General features: G+C 36.2%; 1 protein-coding gene across 7 annotated transcripts in view; it reads right to left on the minus strand.

The window, feature by feature from the left end:
- The window catches only part of RIC1 (RIC1 homolog, RAB6A GEF complex partner 1), a 145353-nt gene that overhangs the window by 43342 nt on the left and 85031 nt on the right, over nucleotides 1–16980 (minus strand). For 6 of the 7 annotated variants that reach the window (XR_006966037.1, XM_047101209.1, XM_047101198.1 and 3 more), the window contains 4 exons: nucleotides 14188–14295; nucleotides 8120–8262; nucleotides 7694–7830; nucleotides 3272–3363 (listed from right to left, as the gene is read on the minus strand). Coding sequence is in view for 6 of the 7 variants with exons in the window: in XM_047101209.1 (XP_046957165.1) it covers nucleotides 3272–3363; nucleotides 7694–7830; nucleotides 8120–8262; nucleotides 14188–14295 (480 nt within the window). In the remaining variant the exon portion in view is untranslated. The remainder of the gene's footprint in view (nucleotides 1–3271; nucleotides 3364–7693; nucleotides 7831–8119; nucleotides 8263–14187; nucleotides 14296–16980) is intronic. The other variant, XM_047101189.1, reaches the window with a different exon arrangement.

The raw sequence follows: 16980 nt of genomic DNA on the forward strand, positions 1-16980 counted from the left end.
AAGTACACGACATCACATACGACAATGTTTAACCAGCATCTAGTCAAACCTTTAAACATAAAGGTAAGAGTAAGGCTGTAAGACTAATCCCCTGCAAGCTGACATCCTAAAAGTTAGCTTCTTACACAACTTAAAGGATACCAGCTACAGTTTAGTGTTCAGGACAATTAATCCTGGTTAGGACTGGAGGGTCAGAGCTAGAAGCCACTATTACGTCACACAGCTACAATCACAAAACTTTCAACCCCAACCCATGATCACACGGAAGAGAAGAGAAGAGAAGAGAAGAGAAGAGAAGAGAAGAGAAGAGAAGAGAAGAGAAGAGAAGAGAAGAGAAGAGAAGAGAAGAGGAGAAAAGAAAAGAAAAGAAAAGAAAAGAAAAGAAAAGAAAAGAAAAGAAAAGAAAAGAAGGAAAAAGGCTGGTACTCTCCCAACTGATGGAAAAGTAAGATGACTGGAAGGCTGAAGGCTGAGATTCCACCTCCATGACCCTGGTGAGGGGATCCTCTCGTGGATTCTAACACCGTGCCGCGGCAGAGCCACCAGCGCTAGCCCTGACTGAGGCCAATATGGAGGCACGCCGGCCACCACCCCGTCCGTGCTGATGCGCCAGCCCTCTTATCATCTGACAGCACTGGCTTCAAAGTTTCAGGCATTATAGGTTTAAAGGAACTAAATGAATGCCATTATGAGGAAACAATGAGACACATTTAGAATATAGGACATTCTATAAACAACCAGCCTGGACTCTTAAAAAAGTTAATGTCATGAACATAAAAACAGTGTGTGGGTTGTTACAGGCAAAAGGCGACTAAAGGGAAATAATAACTACTGATTGACTCTGGTGAAAATAAGGAGCCACAGAAGAAATTCTGGTGACAAATCGGTTAATTTGAAGATGAACTGAGTATTAGTTCTTATCTGGGATTTATCATTAAATTATAAATTCTCATAATTTTCTCATGACAAAAATATTGAGTTTATATAAGAAAATGTCCTCTCTTTTTTGGAAACCAAGAAACAATGTAAATGTCCATTAACAGCAAATCAGATAAATTAGGATACATTCATACACTAGAACACTATAAATCAATCAAAAATGATTTCAGCCACTGGCAAACAGCATGGATGAATTTCACAAAGCTGACTGAAAGAAGCAAGACCCAACACACAGAATATGATTCTATTCCTATAAAGTTCAAAACCAGGTAAAACTAAATTACGCTCTTTGGGAACGCATGCATGGGTGGGAAGCTATAAAGCTTAAGGAAATGATCATCACGAAAGACAAAAAACTGATTACCTTTAAGTGTGTTGGGGAGGAGATGGGAGTTATGATTTAGGAAGTCACAGGGTGGGACTTCCCACCTTGCAAAACTATTTCTTGACCCAGTTGTGAACAGATGGGTGTTTGCATTACAATTACATTTGCAAAACTGTATGTTTGGATTATGCACTCTCCTACAAGTATGTTTTTATTTCACAATATGTAAAAAAGGTTATTATGAACCTTAAGCCAGTAAGTTTGACAGGGATATGAACGAAACCAATTCCCAGAAAAACAGAACTTGCCAAAGTGACAGGAATACGTAGAAAATCTAAACCTTCTTAAATCTACTTGTTTTTTTAATTTTTTTTTTAACATTTATTTATTTTTGAGACAGAGAGAGAGCATGAACGGGGGAGGGGCAGAGAGAGAGGGAGACACAGAATTGGAAGCAGGCTCCAGGCTCTGAGCCATCAGCCCAGAGCCTGACGCGGGGCTTGAACTCATGGACTGTGAGATTGTGACCTGAGCCGAAATCGGACGCTCAACCAACTGAGCCACCCAGGCGCCCCTTAAATCTACTTTTAAAACTGGATTAAATCAGTAATCCAAAAAATTCCCACAAAAAAAATTGTAGGCTCAAATAGCTTCATCGACAAATTCAACCAAACATTCAAAGATAAACAGAGAAAGAGGGGAACCAGTCCTCAACTTGTTTTATAACATAAGCATAACCTTGGTTAATCAGGAAAGGAAAGGAAAAATTACAGGCAAAATGTACTAATAAACAGATTTAAAAATTCTAAACAAAATGTGACCAAGTCAAATCCATGAATATGGAGAAAAAAAAAAAGAGTACTCTTCCTTCTTAAACTAAGTTAAATTTACTTTTATTCTACATTTATCTCTTCAATGAGAAGCAGTGTTGAGAACTCACCACTTTACAGATTGAGAGTGTAAAGAAGGTGATGATTTATAATGTGTATTATTTACACTTAAGAAAAATACTGTGATATTCAATTTGATGTAGCTAGAGATAATACTAGATGTATGTTCTACAGACCCACTAAACTTCAATTTGAAGTTAAAAAAAAGGCTAAAAAAGCACTACACATATTGTAAAGTATTACTTATTAAGTAAGTATCTAATATAAGCTTTTTACTTGAGCTAAAATATAAGTTTGAGAAAGTCAGGTACCTTAGTGTTTTCCAACATATCTCAAGTGCTTAGAATTGTGCCTCATGCATGGGAGGCACACAGACACTTGTTGAATGAATAATCTGTATTTAATTTTACGTCTAAAACCTACATTATTGGAATTAAAACAAGAAACTGATATCAGGTATGAGCTGCAAATGTGCTCATTAACTAAGTCACATCCACAAATTCAAAGGCAACATCAACACTGATGTCTTAAAAAGAAAGGATTATTTCAACGTTTATTTATTTTTGGGACAGAGAGAGACAGAGCATGAACGGGGGAGGGGCAGAGAGAGAGGGAGACACAGAATCGGAAACAGGCTCCAGGCTCTGAGCCATCAGCCCAGAGCCTGACGCGGGGCTCAAACTCACGGACCGCGAGATCGTGACCTGGCTGAAGTCGGACGTTTAACCGACTGCGCCACCCAGGCGCCCCAAGAAAGGATTATTTCAAAAAAAGAAAAATATCTTCTTGATCCTCTTTTAAACAATCAAGAACAAAATTAAATTTGGCTGATTTAATCTTTTTACCTTATAACTCAATTTCCTACCACTGGAGAAAAGCTCATCTTTACAAATTAAAACATTCAATATCTGAAATCTGCTCTTTAGATTTCTTTACTTCAATCTAATAAAATACCTCCAGATTTTATATTACAGCTGATTCCTAAACTATGATAGGCATGACGAGGTTTACAAGTGCATGCAGAACATTTTATGCTTCAAAATATATATTAAAAAAAATTTAAAGACCCATTATTTTTGCCAACAACTCTTAAAATGAAGAGGACTCTATCAATTACCTTGCACAACCAAACGCCATGAGTCGGTACTTGTTATTTACTGCTACACAAGTTCCGTCAACAACATCTTGTGGCCAAACTCCATGGAGCTGCTGTAATAAAGAAAAATAATGAAGGTTTTAAAAGTGCTGTCCAAATATACTGTAATCAGTATAATTCTCCTTCAGGAAACATACAGTTCCATAAGGCTTGGCTTGATCTGGTTTCACAGAAAAATATCCCATCAGGACGACCATCTGAATTTTCTCCCTTAAAGTATCAACTTCATTCAATAGTTCAATAAATATTCCCATTTGATCTCAGTCCAGTGCTAGCTTATCTACTCATAAAACACTAAAAAATGGACAATCTGCAAACCCAAACTAAAAGAAGATGACTTTCCTGTTAGAAAGTAAACCTCTTACAGCAGAAACTGAGTCTAACTTGCCCCCTACTATCATCCTCACCACACAGCACACAGTGTTTAACTTCTCCCTTGGGGGCAAAGAGTGAATTTATTTGGTCTAAGCTTTAGAAGGAATTAGCGATTTTCCAGTGCCCACTATTCTCTATTATCCCTTTGCTTTACAGTATGGCACATCACCTGGTATGGCTAACAGCGTGGTACCTGGCAGTCTGACCCAACATCTCAGGTCTACTGTTCACTTGCTGAGACGATTATCTGACCTTTCCAAGCCTCAGTTTTCTCATCTGTAAGTTACTTATCTCCTAGAGTATTTTGAGGATTAAATGAGAACATACGTCTACGTAAGTTACTTAATACAATGGCTAGCATTCAACAAGTTAAGCATTCGATTAATGAATAAATTATTAAGCTTAAATGCTATTTTATTTACTTTGAATATAGAAACAATAGATCCAGTTCCATTGTCTGTTTTTATTTGTCAAATCAAGGATGTCTTAGATTATAAATTCTAAGGCTAAGGTCATCGTGACTATTAGTTTAGTAAGCACAAAAAAACCCAGCACACTACAATATAGCACTTATTTCTGGATGATCCCAACAGTAAACATTAGAAAATCCAATATAATTATAGCTCTGTGTAAAACAGAACACTATAAATTTTATTTAATTCCCAAATGAGCTATATAATCCACTATTTAAACACGGCATTATGTGCTTTCTTTTTCATAGGAATTTTATTTTTCAATTTTAATAATAAAACTACAAACTATTTTAGATGACAAAAAAAGTGTAAAGATAGCACTGAGCATTATTTCTGCGGACCACCACTTAGACTGAAATTAATTCACTGATTTCCCTAACAAATATTTTCCAGCACTCTTCACCAAGCACTGCTCTAGGTGCTAAGGATATGGCAGGTATTCAAATACACCAAAACCCTTGTCTGTATCCCTGCCTTATATGTTAGGAAGCTGTCAAGTTAAAAAAATTGTATAGTATATTGGAGGTTGGTAAATGCTACAGAAAAAAATTGTGAAGCAATTACAGGGAGTATAGGAAAAGGATATAATATTAAACAGTTTTTCCCATGAAGGTACATTTTGAGGAAAGTACTGAAGGAGATGTATACCAGGTACAAAGGCCCTATCATAGTGGCATTTCTGGCATGTTCAAAGAACATGAAACAAGCCTAAGCAGATGGAGTAGAATGGGGTAAGGAGAAGTAATAGACGAGGTAACAGGTGTAAAAGGAGACCAGATTTGTAGGGCTTTGAAAGCCACTACAAAAACTTTTTGGGTTTTTTCTCCCTTATATATGGGGAGTCACTGGGGGGTCTTTAATTTTTTTTTTAACTTTTCCATTACAAATTATATTAGAGAAGAATACACAAAACCAAAATTGTACATCTCAATAATATCACAAAGTAAACACTTGTGGAATTAGCTAGCAGTCAGGCCAAGAATTACCAGTATCTAAAAATCCAACAGTGACCCTCCCAATCAATATCCCCTCACACACTACTACAAAAGTAACCGGTATCCAGACTTTAAATGGTAATCCCTTCCTTCTTTTTCTTTAGACCAATACTATTTAAGAACGTGCATCCATACAAACTCTAATTTAGAATGACCTATGTTTTTATTTTCCTTTAATTTTACATAAAATAAAATCATAGCACACATTCCTTTGTGCCTAGCTGCTTTCACTCAGTGCGTCTGTGAGACCCATCCACATCACCACACACAGCTCTGCTGTTCACGCTCACCATAGCCTCAAACACCAGGCTTAGCTCACTGGGCCTATGCCTCCGTCACCCGATCAATCTTTACAGTCTCAGGCACATTTAAAAGTATTTTTCCTCCAGCTTTTCTAGTTGTCTTCGGCAGGTTTTGTCCTAATTATCTAAACCTACTGAAGGGTTCTGAGCAGAGGAGTGACATAATCTGACATATTTTAAGACATCTGTTAAATGCAGCAAAAAAATGTCAAACAATTTTTACAAAGCACTTAAATAATGCCTAACATAAACATGTCATCAGTGTCTTTCCTAATTACCAGTAATACACATATGTATTCTTTTCCTGTAATTTGTATTTTCTAACTTATTTAATAATGTCCATCTGCTTTTCATTATTTTTTAAATTCTTAATTTACTGGAAAATTTTCTTTAACCAAATACTAAGAAAATTAGTAAAAGCTGATCATCAGAAATGAGTTACTTTTTCAGTTCTAGGATTTTTGTTTTCAATAAAAAACATTTAAATCCGAAACATAATTTACAAATATACCTTGTAAAAAAATTATTCTCCAAAAGCTTATTTTTATTCTTATATATTGACATGTTACCACAAATGTACTGTTTAGTACTTCATTATTTGAGTAGAGATGATAGTGGAAAACAGTTTTAGGAATATTAAAGCTGACATTGTAGAAAATAATATGCCCTTAAAAACTTAAAATCTTTTTCAGTCAGAGAGAGCAGACTGAATATCTAGCTTCTCTGACTCTTAAATCCCCAACTTTATAACAGCAAAGATTTTTTTCAAAAAGCACAAACTTGCAAGGAAAAAGAATGGGTGAAGAGGTAGAATCATTAAGTTTTAGAAGCTAGGAAGCACATGGATGAGTAGAATCCTTAACTTAGAGAAACAGCTACATTTACACTGTAGGGCACACAGAAGGTCTGGTGATTGAGATTTCTCAGAAAGACTGAACTACAAGCAGTGGGGCTGGTTCACAGCCTGTAGAAGCACCAGCTGGGCGGTCCCACAGTACCTTCCCAAACTCAACAGCTAAGAAATATCCCACCTTCACTCCAACAGAAAAATGGAGATTTTTTTCTTTGGAGAAAAACGAAACAAAAAACAACCCTAGTGGTTTCTGGACCACACTGAAAACATGGGTAAGTGAATATGGACCCTCTAATTTAACACGTCTATAACTTAAATCCAAGACTACTGGGATGGCCAGGTACGCATTCTCTGGAAAGGACTGCAGACTCTCTTCCAATGAGCACCAGATACAGAGAGGAGAGGGAAGGAAACAATCCAGTCAGCTCACCCTATGAAGATAAGGGTCAACCAAACCCAGCAAAACCCACAGCTTTCAGTGAGTCCAAATTTTTATTTTGGGTCTCTGTCACTGCAACCAAATTCATATATTAACTAAACATATATTCATTAACCATAAACTATGGAAAGAGCTCTTTCAAATAAAGGCGTTAAGGAAATCCTCAGGACGATGGACAGCCCCAAAATACAACTGTGTTAAAGGTACAGCGAGCCAGCAGCCCAGTTTGGAGCAAGCCAGAAGGTTCCAAGAGAAATTACTTCAAAGAATATGAAAGAAACAGAACGTCTAATGTGCCTGAAGGAATTGAGAGGATATTTACACAACCAGCAGACAGTCTAGGGTTGAGTTACTGTTAAGTACATAAAAAGTAAATAAACATAAAGAATAATTATTAATTCCCAGTGGGAGGGAAACCTGCAGGAAAGAAAAAATAATGACAGCATCCATGGCTCAGGTACTAACAGGTTTTATATAGCAGTAACAATATAAACAATGAATAGTAATCTAATTGAAATCAAAATAACTGTATGAGGAAGACAGGAAGAATATATGAGTGCAGTAGGAACAGAGAAGCAAATGAACTTTTTCTACAGAAGGAGTCAATAAACCAGCTAAAAACTAAAAATTAAATACTCAGAGCTGTGGAGATAAACCGCAAAATAACCAGTAAAGAAAAATAAAGTCGTTGTCTCTGAGAATAGAAATTGAGTGTGAAGAGTGCAAGAAAGAGGAAAGGAACTATCATTTTTCTTCAACACATCTAATAGAGTTGTTTGTCTACTTATATTATTTTTAAGTATAATATATGTATCATTTTGATTTACAAATTAGTTAACATAACCCTAAAATATTAAATAAGGGAAGTGGCAGTGGGATTTAATAACAAAAACTAAAACTGGTAAATGCAAAATAGAGAAAATAAACACTCCAAAGTAAGTCATACCTCTGCAGTAAATCTACTTGACACTGGAGTAATAAATCCAATTTTACCATCGTTAAACACAACAGCAAATCCATCAAGTGTGGCACAGTATTCCATGTCTCTGATGTGCACATCTGCAAAACCCAGGAATGAACCTGCTGATGAAAACATAAGTACATGAAATACGAATATAAATACAGTAAATAACTCCCTAACATTTCTCTTTGCAAACCCTATAAGGACAGTTAAAAGGGCAAAAATAATGACCTAACAACACCAAACCATTAAACTATTCCTTCCTACACACACACACTCTCACTCTCTCTCTCTCCCCCCTTGCATAATTAATTCCAAAGGAAAAAAATCACTGCCCATCCATAAAAATATCTAACCAGATTATATCAAAAATGAACACCTGGCTCCACCTCATGCAGAAAGTATACCTACCTCTAGACGACTGCAGATCTACTGAAAAGGGTACTGTGCAAAGATTAATAGCTTTCCTTCCGTTTGTCATTCCTTCCCAGTGAATAAGATGAAGAAGTCCATCAGAAGTAGCAACGAGGAGATCCTCCAGCATGGACTGCAAACTATAGGGAAGTAAGCAATTTAGAATCAATGAACTTTAGGAGAGCACACTGGGAAAGCAAGGAGTATGAATGTAATGGCTCTGGAGAATGTTCATATACAGTGGATCATGAAACCACTTACAAAACTGTCATTTATCTACGATTTAGGTATCTAGTAGCTTCATCTTTGTATAATTTAATCTAGAACCCGAAATTCTGGATGAAATACAAGACTACGCGCAGCCACAGTCATGAACTGATCAACTTGGTTAAAACTAGAAATACTCAAACAGTAAATTCAAAGATGAAAGACGATAAATGACAAGAAAGGACAAAGGCAAAGAAACCATAAAAAGAACAACTTATGACAGGCTGACAGTCTGGAGCCATAAAGTACAGAGGTAGTAATCCTCTAGCCCTGGCCACCAGAACCTTCCCCAGTGATGGAAATGTGTTATCAAACATGGTAAGCAGCAGCTACATGTAGTGACTGCATACCTCAAATATGGCTACTGTGACAGAAGAACGTATTTCTTAACTTTGCTCCCTTTGAACTAACTGAAATTCAAGGAACTTCATTTGACTAGAGGCTACTTTACTGGAGCTCACAGTTCTGGGTATTGTTGAGCCTCATGTTGTTCATTCATACAAGTATTTATAAAGCCCATGCTCCACGACAGGTGCCATGTTCTGTGCTAGCGATTCTGGGGTGAAAACAATAGTTTCTCCTTTCAGAAGACCTCTCAGTTGACTTAAGTGAGAATTATGGAGTATGATCTCCACACTATTTACAAAGAGATTTAACATTTACTTACCTAATGGCAAATAAATGCCCACTTTGCTCACTCTTATGTGCCCAGCCCCTAAGGCAGTGCTAGTTATGTATGGCACGCAATGTTTGTGGGAGGAGGAAAAAGGGGAGAAAAGGAGAGAGGAAAAGGGAATCCAAGAATAACAATGCAAAGGCACTGGCATAGAGGAAGAAAGAGAACCAGGGGAACCAGAGGAAATTGATATAAAAAAGCCAAGGGAATAGATGGATGGAAAAAGTACTTAAGAGTATCAAATGCTACAAAAAACGCAAATGTAAGAAAGAAATGAAAAAGTTAAAAATGTGGTGTCCATAATATATACTCCCTATTATATTAATACTATTAAAATTCTTTTCATACTTAAGAAGAGTATATTTCAGAAATATTTTAATCCATAATGGTGGGAGAGATGTTTTTAATGTTTTAATTCTTAAATAAACCTTCAATCCTTTAAAAGCTGAGCTCAAGGACTCATTCACCAAGAATTTCAGACAATGAAGAACTGTTTTCTTCCCAACTACAAAAATATTAAAAAGAGAAGAACATTCGTAATCAACTGAGTTTACAGAAAGTTCACTTTTTGAAACACTATATACTCTTCCCTTTCAAATTTGTATTTTAGTGCAACATTTGCATGTAGCATGGAATAAGTAGAGAATAAAAACATTAGGTTTTACATCTGCCACTACATGTCAACAGAAGCAATTTAGTGGAGTAGTCACTGGCTTACCAGTGATTTTCATTCAGCAGGAGTCAGCCTAGGTTTTTTCCAACTATATTCTCCCTCTCCCCTGTTCCTATTTCCCTAGAAGAATCACTGCATATGACAGTTAGGAGCAAGATCAAGGTCACCCTGCAGGAATTTAACCACCTACTAGGCAAAACTCAGCACTCTTCTGACAAAGTTAACAGAATTCAGAATCTCTACTTTGTCATCCCCAGCGCTAGGACAAAAATGACCAGATGTGTGGGGACAGGAAAACGTGACCCAGGGTCAAGAGAAAAATCAATCAATATAAATAGACTTGGTCAATCCTGATGTTGGAATTAAAAAATAATGACTTTACAAGAACTATGGTAAATATGACAAAGAATCCACAGGAAAAGATAGATCCTCTTCATTCAACTGAAGTAAATAAACTCATTAAAACAAAGGCTGAGGTCAGTTGTTAAAACACGGAGTAATGGGGCGCCTGGGTGGCGCAGTCGGTTAAGCGTCCGACTTCAGCCAGGTCACGATCTCGCGGTCCGTGAGTTCGAGCCCCGCGTCAGGCTCTGGGCTGATGGCTCAGAGCCTGGAGCCTGTTTCCGATTCTGTGTCTCCCTCTCTCCCTGCCCCTCCCCCGTTCATGCTCTGTCTCTCTCTGTCCCAAAAAAAAATAAATAAAAGTTAAAAAAACAAAAAACAAAAAACACAGAGTACTTCCCTAAAGTTAGTAAACAGGCCTTGCTCCACACCACACAACTATGTGCCCACTGACTGCTAGTGTTACAAAGATCTAACAATTAAAGATTAATTCCTGGAATAAGGGGATATCGGGATTCTTTACCAATAATCACTGTGACAGGTCTTTTCATGCTGCACTGGTTTTTAAGTATTTTGAAAAATCACTCCTGGGTATAAATACACACAAAATATACATAAATATACTCTAAGTTATGTCCTCAGAGAGCCTCTCCAATCATTGACTTCATGGGCTTTTTAACAGCTAACTGATATGCCCGAGGTGCCTCTCCATCCCCTCCCCACCCCGCCCCTTAATTTAGGACCTTAGAAGAATAGTATCATCTTGAAAGCAGATGGGGCACCTAGGTGGTTCAGTCGGTTAAGTGTCTGACTCTTGATTTTTGGCTCAGGTCACGATCCCAGGGTTGTGGGACAGAGCCTCGAGTCGGGCTCTGTGCTGAGCATGGAGCCTGCTTGGGATTCTCTCTCTCCCTCTCCACCCTTCCCCAATTAGGTGTGCACTCTCTCTCTCAAATAAAATTAAATTAAAAGAACATTTAAAACATAGATTAGCATTTCTGATTAATCAAATATTCTTAATGGGACATATTCATAATCACCAATTCTCAAATATGTAAATATATTTAATACCTAACAAATATTAAATACTATATACTACATACAGCTTTCCTAAGTGCCTGGAATAGAGGAAGATAAGGAATAAACTGTGGTATTTACTAGTATTTATTACCTGCTATTAGTTAGAAACAGACTAAGGGTTTAATTACAGATCGTATCAGTACTTTTCACCTTCTAAACATTCTCTATCCTCAATTAGTAACACACAATGGACGCTTACCATTAATCCTATTCTTTCTTCAAGCAAAAATTAAAAGATGGCATATTTGCCATATTATGCCTACAAGCACAAGTTTTAACTATTATCTCTAATTTCACAGGACTTCTATTTTTGGTGGTGAGCAGGAAGATAGTTGGTTACAAAGTCCAAATACTGTGTCTTCTCCCTCAATGCAAAATCACATAGGATATCCAATCACATTTCCAACAAGTATGCATTACAGGTGCTAATAATAATACTGCTCTGAAAAGCAATTATTTTTCTGAAGTTTCAAGATAAACCTTAGAGATTTCCTATCACCTAAATTTGTAGTGTGTATTGAAAACTAGCACCTGACTAAAACAAACAAAACCACTTAGCACCTGACAAGTTAAACTTGTACAAGATGACAGGATTTCTTTCTTTAAAGCCTCTTTTTCTATCCCATCCCCATGACCCATACGGTCTGCCGCTGGATATAGGTAGAGAGCCATATCTGTACAGGTCCATCTAGCTTGTACCCAGAGACATTCCAAATTCCTTACGTCGCAAGTTACATTCTTAAAAAGAATCCCTGTACTGAAATAACATCTGAGGTCAAGAGTACCTTTCTGACCAAGGTGATCATAACTTAAACTCAATCCTTTGTAACCCGGATCACATTGATGCAAATAACAAGAATAAAACATTCTTTTTCTCTGAAGAAAATACATAAAAAGATGGACTAAACATGGCAAGACAACAGCCAGCCACTTGCATACAATTTTATTTTTTTAATGTATACCAGTATCTGTACTGTATTCTAATAAAACTAATGGTGAAAATAGCCTTTTATTAGAACTGTGACTCAGAAGAATTGAAAAACATTGGTATTACATTTATATAGTTCAATATATTCGTATATCACCATCCATATAATTCAATATTTAATGAGACTACACAGTAAAAAGTCTTTTTCCCAAATCTGTGGCCTAGCCGGTCAGTTCTAATACTGTTTCTTATACATTTTTCAAGAACAATACATATTTTAACACTACCAGCTCCCTTTTAAAAACAAATATTGAGGTGCCTGGGTGGCTCAGTCGGTTAAGCATCAGACTTTGTTTGGCTCAGGTCATGATCTCGTGGTTTGTGAGTTCGAGCCCCGCTTTGGGCTCTGTGCTAACAGCTGGGAGCCTGGAACCTGCTTGGGATTCTGTGTCTCCCTCTCTCCCTGCCCCTCCTCCACTCATGCTGTCTCTCAAAAATAAATAAACATTAAAAACAAATATTAGCATTATCATAGAGTACACCTTGCTTTTTTCACCCAACAACACATTTGGGAAGTTTCTTCAGTAAAGAGTGCCCTCATGGTTTCTACAGATGCATACTGTTCCCACTGTGCAGAAGGTAAGAAAAGCTTTTTAACCAGCTCCCTACTGATTGACATTTAGGTGGTTTTTGATCTTTTGCTATTATAAACAATGAAAAACCCTGTAAGCATGTCATCTGAATTACTATATTTGTATGCGTAATTCCTAACAATAGACATGCTGCACAAAGGCCATGAGCTTATGTAACTTTGACAGACATTGCTTAATTAATTTCCATAAATACTGTATAAATTTATACTCCCACCACCAATGTATAAAGTTCATATCCCTGATCTCCCCCCCAAACAGTATTTTACCTAACTGTTCATATGTGTAAGTCACTTATTTACTCTCCTAAAGGAGATTATGTAATATATTACCTGAAATGTAGACAACGAAAAGAAATTGTTTATATTCTGTGTCCATTTGTTCTACTTTTTCTTACTATAAGAAGTCTTCACATACTGTAAAAATTGGACTTTGTGGTATTCACTGGAAGTATATTTCCTTGTTTTCATTGTTAATGTTTTCCTCTGATCATACTTATGGTGGGTTTTTTCCCCCAGTTTTTTTTTTAACTTTTATATAATCTAATTTATCAATATTTCTTTTCATAAGAAATTATTTGCAGACATTTTGACAAGAAGATTTTAATGACTCCTAACAAAATGAATTTTGAATTACAATACTTCTTTTGCTAATATTGCTTATCATTTTTTAAAGCAAATCTTGTTAGAGATAAGGACTACTGGCCATTTTGATGCAGAGAAGGCTGGAATATCACCGTTATAATTTCATAATTGTATACGTCTGGGCACAATAACAGCAAAAGGTTCTTGAAGGCCAGTTTTAACTCTGAATTCAGTTAAAAAGAACTCTTTGTTAAAAAAGAAACAAAAAATACCATTATAGTGAAAACTTTATGTTAAAAAATGTACTTTTAACAAGACCCACACATCAGACAACTAGAATGTCAAATATGAATTAAGGAAATAAGGCCAAATTACACATACACTTATATTTTCTGCCAATGGATATAAAATAATTTTTTATATTTTGGTAATTCTGGCCTTAACACAAAACCGTTATTCATACTTAGATCAGAAAGCTTAACTTTCTTCCAAGTACATAAATATTTTCCAAAAATTTAAGAGAAGGTATTAGAAACAAAGCCACTTTCTCTTTTCCTCAACTTCTGTGATTTTTATCAGTATCAAGTAACTATGCTGTATCATTCAAACAATTCTAGATCTTACCAAAAAAGATAAATTTCTGAAAAAAATTATCGTTGGTATACTCAATTTATGGGCTTTATATATTTAATAAATAACTGAAGTATAATAATGTACCATCTAGGGGTTAATCAAGCATTTAGAGCTAAAAAAAAATTATTCTCAGTGAAAAAAAATGAAATAAACTTTCTTACTGATCATGTGATCAATCAACTACATTGTATACTGCCATCACAAAATGCTAAATTTAACCAAGGTACTATACCTCATGATGGGTGCTTGCAAATCCAATATTTTCTTCATTTCTAAATTTAATGCTGGAGCACACTGTTCTTCCTTAAAATGGGGTGTCCCCTTCATTTGTGGACTTCCTCTAAAAAAAATACAAATATACAGGATTAAAGAGAAAGATACGAATTCTCCTCCACTCTGTGACTCATCCATACCCAATCAGAGTAAACACAATCAAACTTACAAATCAGGCATTAATCCCTGAAGTTCTCAAATGAAAAATGGACTTCAATTCCATTGTAGCAGAGTAAGCAGTTAGACAAAGGGGTTTAACCAATGTAACTAGTGTTGGGGAGAAGAGCAAAAAATCTTAAGGAAAAAAACAAAGCAAATTCTCAAGAGAACCAATAGACATTTTTAAATGACTGATGGCCCTTTCCGAGGTGGGCGACTTTGGGAGATACACAACGTTTCTACCTACTGCATGTCCAAAGGGATCCAAATCCTCACCTCATCTTACCTTATGCCACACAACATCCTCGTTCCTCTATCTTTTGGGTTATGTATCAGAATTAAGGTCAATTCAGGGATGCGACAGGAAATGTTTCACATAAAACTTGGTAATAAATGGCAAAACGGCTACACCTGGTAGCTCCCTGCTACACGAGAGGTGACTAGATCAATGGCAACATAATTGAGCCGCCACACACGACCCCGCAAAAGGAACACACGATAGTTCTGGGATCTTTATCTCTGCATGCATGGGACCATTCTTTCTCAATTCCTGTGCTGGGATTTAATAGCTGTCTCTTCTCTTGCTACCAGCTATCACTTACCCTTGGCAACAATGAGCCTGCCATTTCTCCCCCTTCAGTCACCTACACTATTAAAATTATGTGTAAACAGTCTAACATTCAACAGCTTTTAAGGTTCCTGGCTTGGTGAAAATTGATACTTTTTCTGCTTTCTGGTTTTAAGTTATTTTCCATATAGAAGCTTGGCGGTACTTTACCCTGGTCTGTGACTGCCATGACCTGGAATATCTGACTCCTTGTGTACGTCTGAATGGCTAAACAGGTTAATGTTACACCACACAGGTTCAGATTTAATTAACATGCTTGCTGTGACAGCTACTAAGAAAGAAACCATGCGTTATTAGTTTACAGAACTCCTATCTGGACTGCTAATCTCACACACTCACACACACACACACACACACACACACACACACACACACACACTATAATGCATCTCCTGAGACATTCTCCACATATATCTAGTTTTAAAGTTATTTTTCAAAGTACTACATACACACCATTTAAACCAATAGTACTAGAAAGCTTATGACAAAGGGGAAAAAACAGGTTTTTTTTGTTTTTGTTTTTTTGTGAGGACACAACCAGCTTCAGTTTTTAGCTATTACCTTCTTCTAATTACCTGGATGATTTCCCACAATACATTCACGCTGCTTCAGCATCATTATTCAGACATTATCTACTAACTTCCCATTTTTATTCTCCATTTTTCCCCATCCTCCTAAGTACACAAAAATGTTTTCATTACGATGATCAAATAATTTTTACTTCTGGGTCAAGAAGTATTCAGTTCTATGTAAGTATTAACTTGAATAGCTTGGTAATTTTCCTGAGGTGAACTTTACTGCATACTTTGATTTACTTGGTTTTCTTTAAACTTATACCTAAGTTTTCTCAGACTCCTTAACAGCTTTGACAAAAACAACTCTCAATATAGAACAACTCTCAATATAGTCTTCTATGTGGTCAAACCTGTCACAATAACCTATTATTTCCTCCCCCCGCCCCACATCTCTCCTGGTGCCCAATGCCCTAGTGACTAAGTCTATTGCAAAGTGTCATCCTGATAATTTCCTTTGTCATCATCCTGATGACTTCTTTGCTTCTTTCCTATGAGCCTTTATTTTTTTTTATTCCTCTTACTGGGGTTACATATTCTTGTGGGTTCCTGGAAAGGTGTTATGCGGAGGAACTGAGCAATTCTCAAGTCCAATATGTCTTTGACACTTGAATGGGTATTTGGGTAGAAATTTTTAGGCTGCATATCGCAACACAAGATGACGCACATGCAAAGCAATTTATTACATCAAAAGACTGTTACAATCAAAATATGTATCACAAGAAAAAATATTATGCAGCCCCCCACCCCACCCCCCAAAAAAAGGAAAGGTGGAAGACCTCTCTAGACTCCTTGGAACGATCTCCGGGGTCTGTTGTTAAGTGAGAAAAATCAAGGTGCACAACAATGTATATAATCTGCTACATTCATACGACAGGGAAGGAAATAACAAATGTTCATACACATGTGCCAAATTTAAAAATGAAAGAAGAGCCAAAAGTAAAATGAAAATGGTTATCTACGGGGGAAGATAGAATACAGGGTAAAGAATGCCACATTTTTTTAAACTTTGGGACATGAAAATATTTTATGTAATAAACCAAATTAAAATTAAAATCGACAATAACCAATCTCTAAAAACAGAAAAGAAACGAACCTAACTGTACATCAAGCTACCAGCACAAATAAGAATTATTTCAAGTAACTTTGAAACACAGTAGTTTGCGCATCCTTAATGGGAAACTTCCTACGGACAAAAATCAAATTGTATTCAGTAATAATACTGTTATAATAATAGTGATTATTATTTTGGAGTCACTCTGTATACAAAAGGATAAATCAAGTAAGTGATTATGTTTACATTATTAGGAACCAAGATTATCAATAAGAGAAAATATACAAATATAAAACTAGAGAAGTGAAACTGTAACTTTTAAAACTTTAAAAAATTTTA

The sequence above is a fragment of the Lynx rufus genome, unplaced genomic scaffold (genome assembly GCF_022079265.1).
Source record: "Lynx rufus isolate CCGP_SWC_20201006 ecotype Redwood Valley unplaced genomic scaffold, mLynRuf1.p SCAF_10, whole genome shotgun sequence".
In the NCBI taxonomy this organism is placed as follows: domain Eukaryota; kingdom Metazoa; phylum Chordata; class Mammalia; order Carnivora; family Felidae; genus Lynx; species Lynx rufus.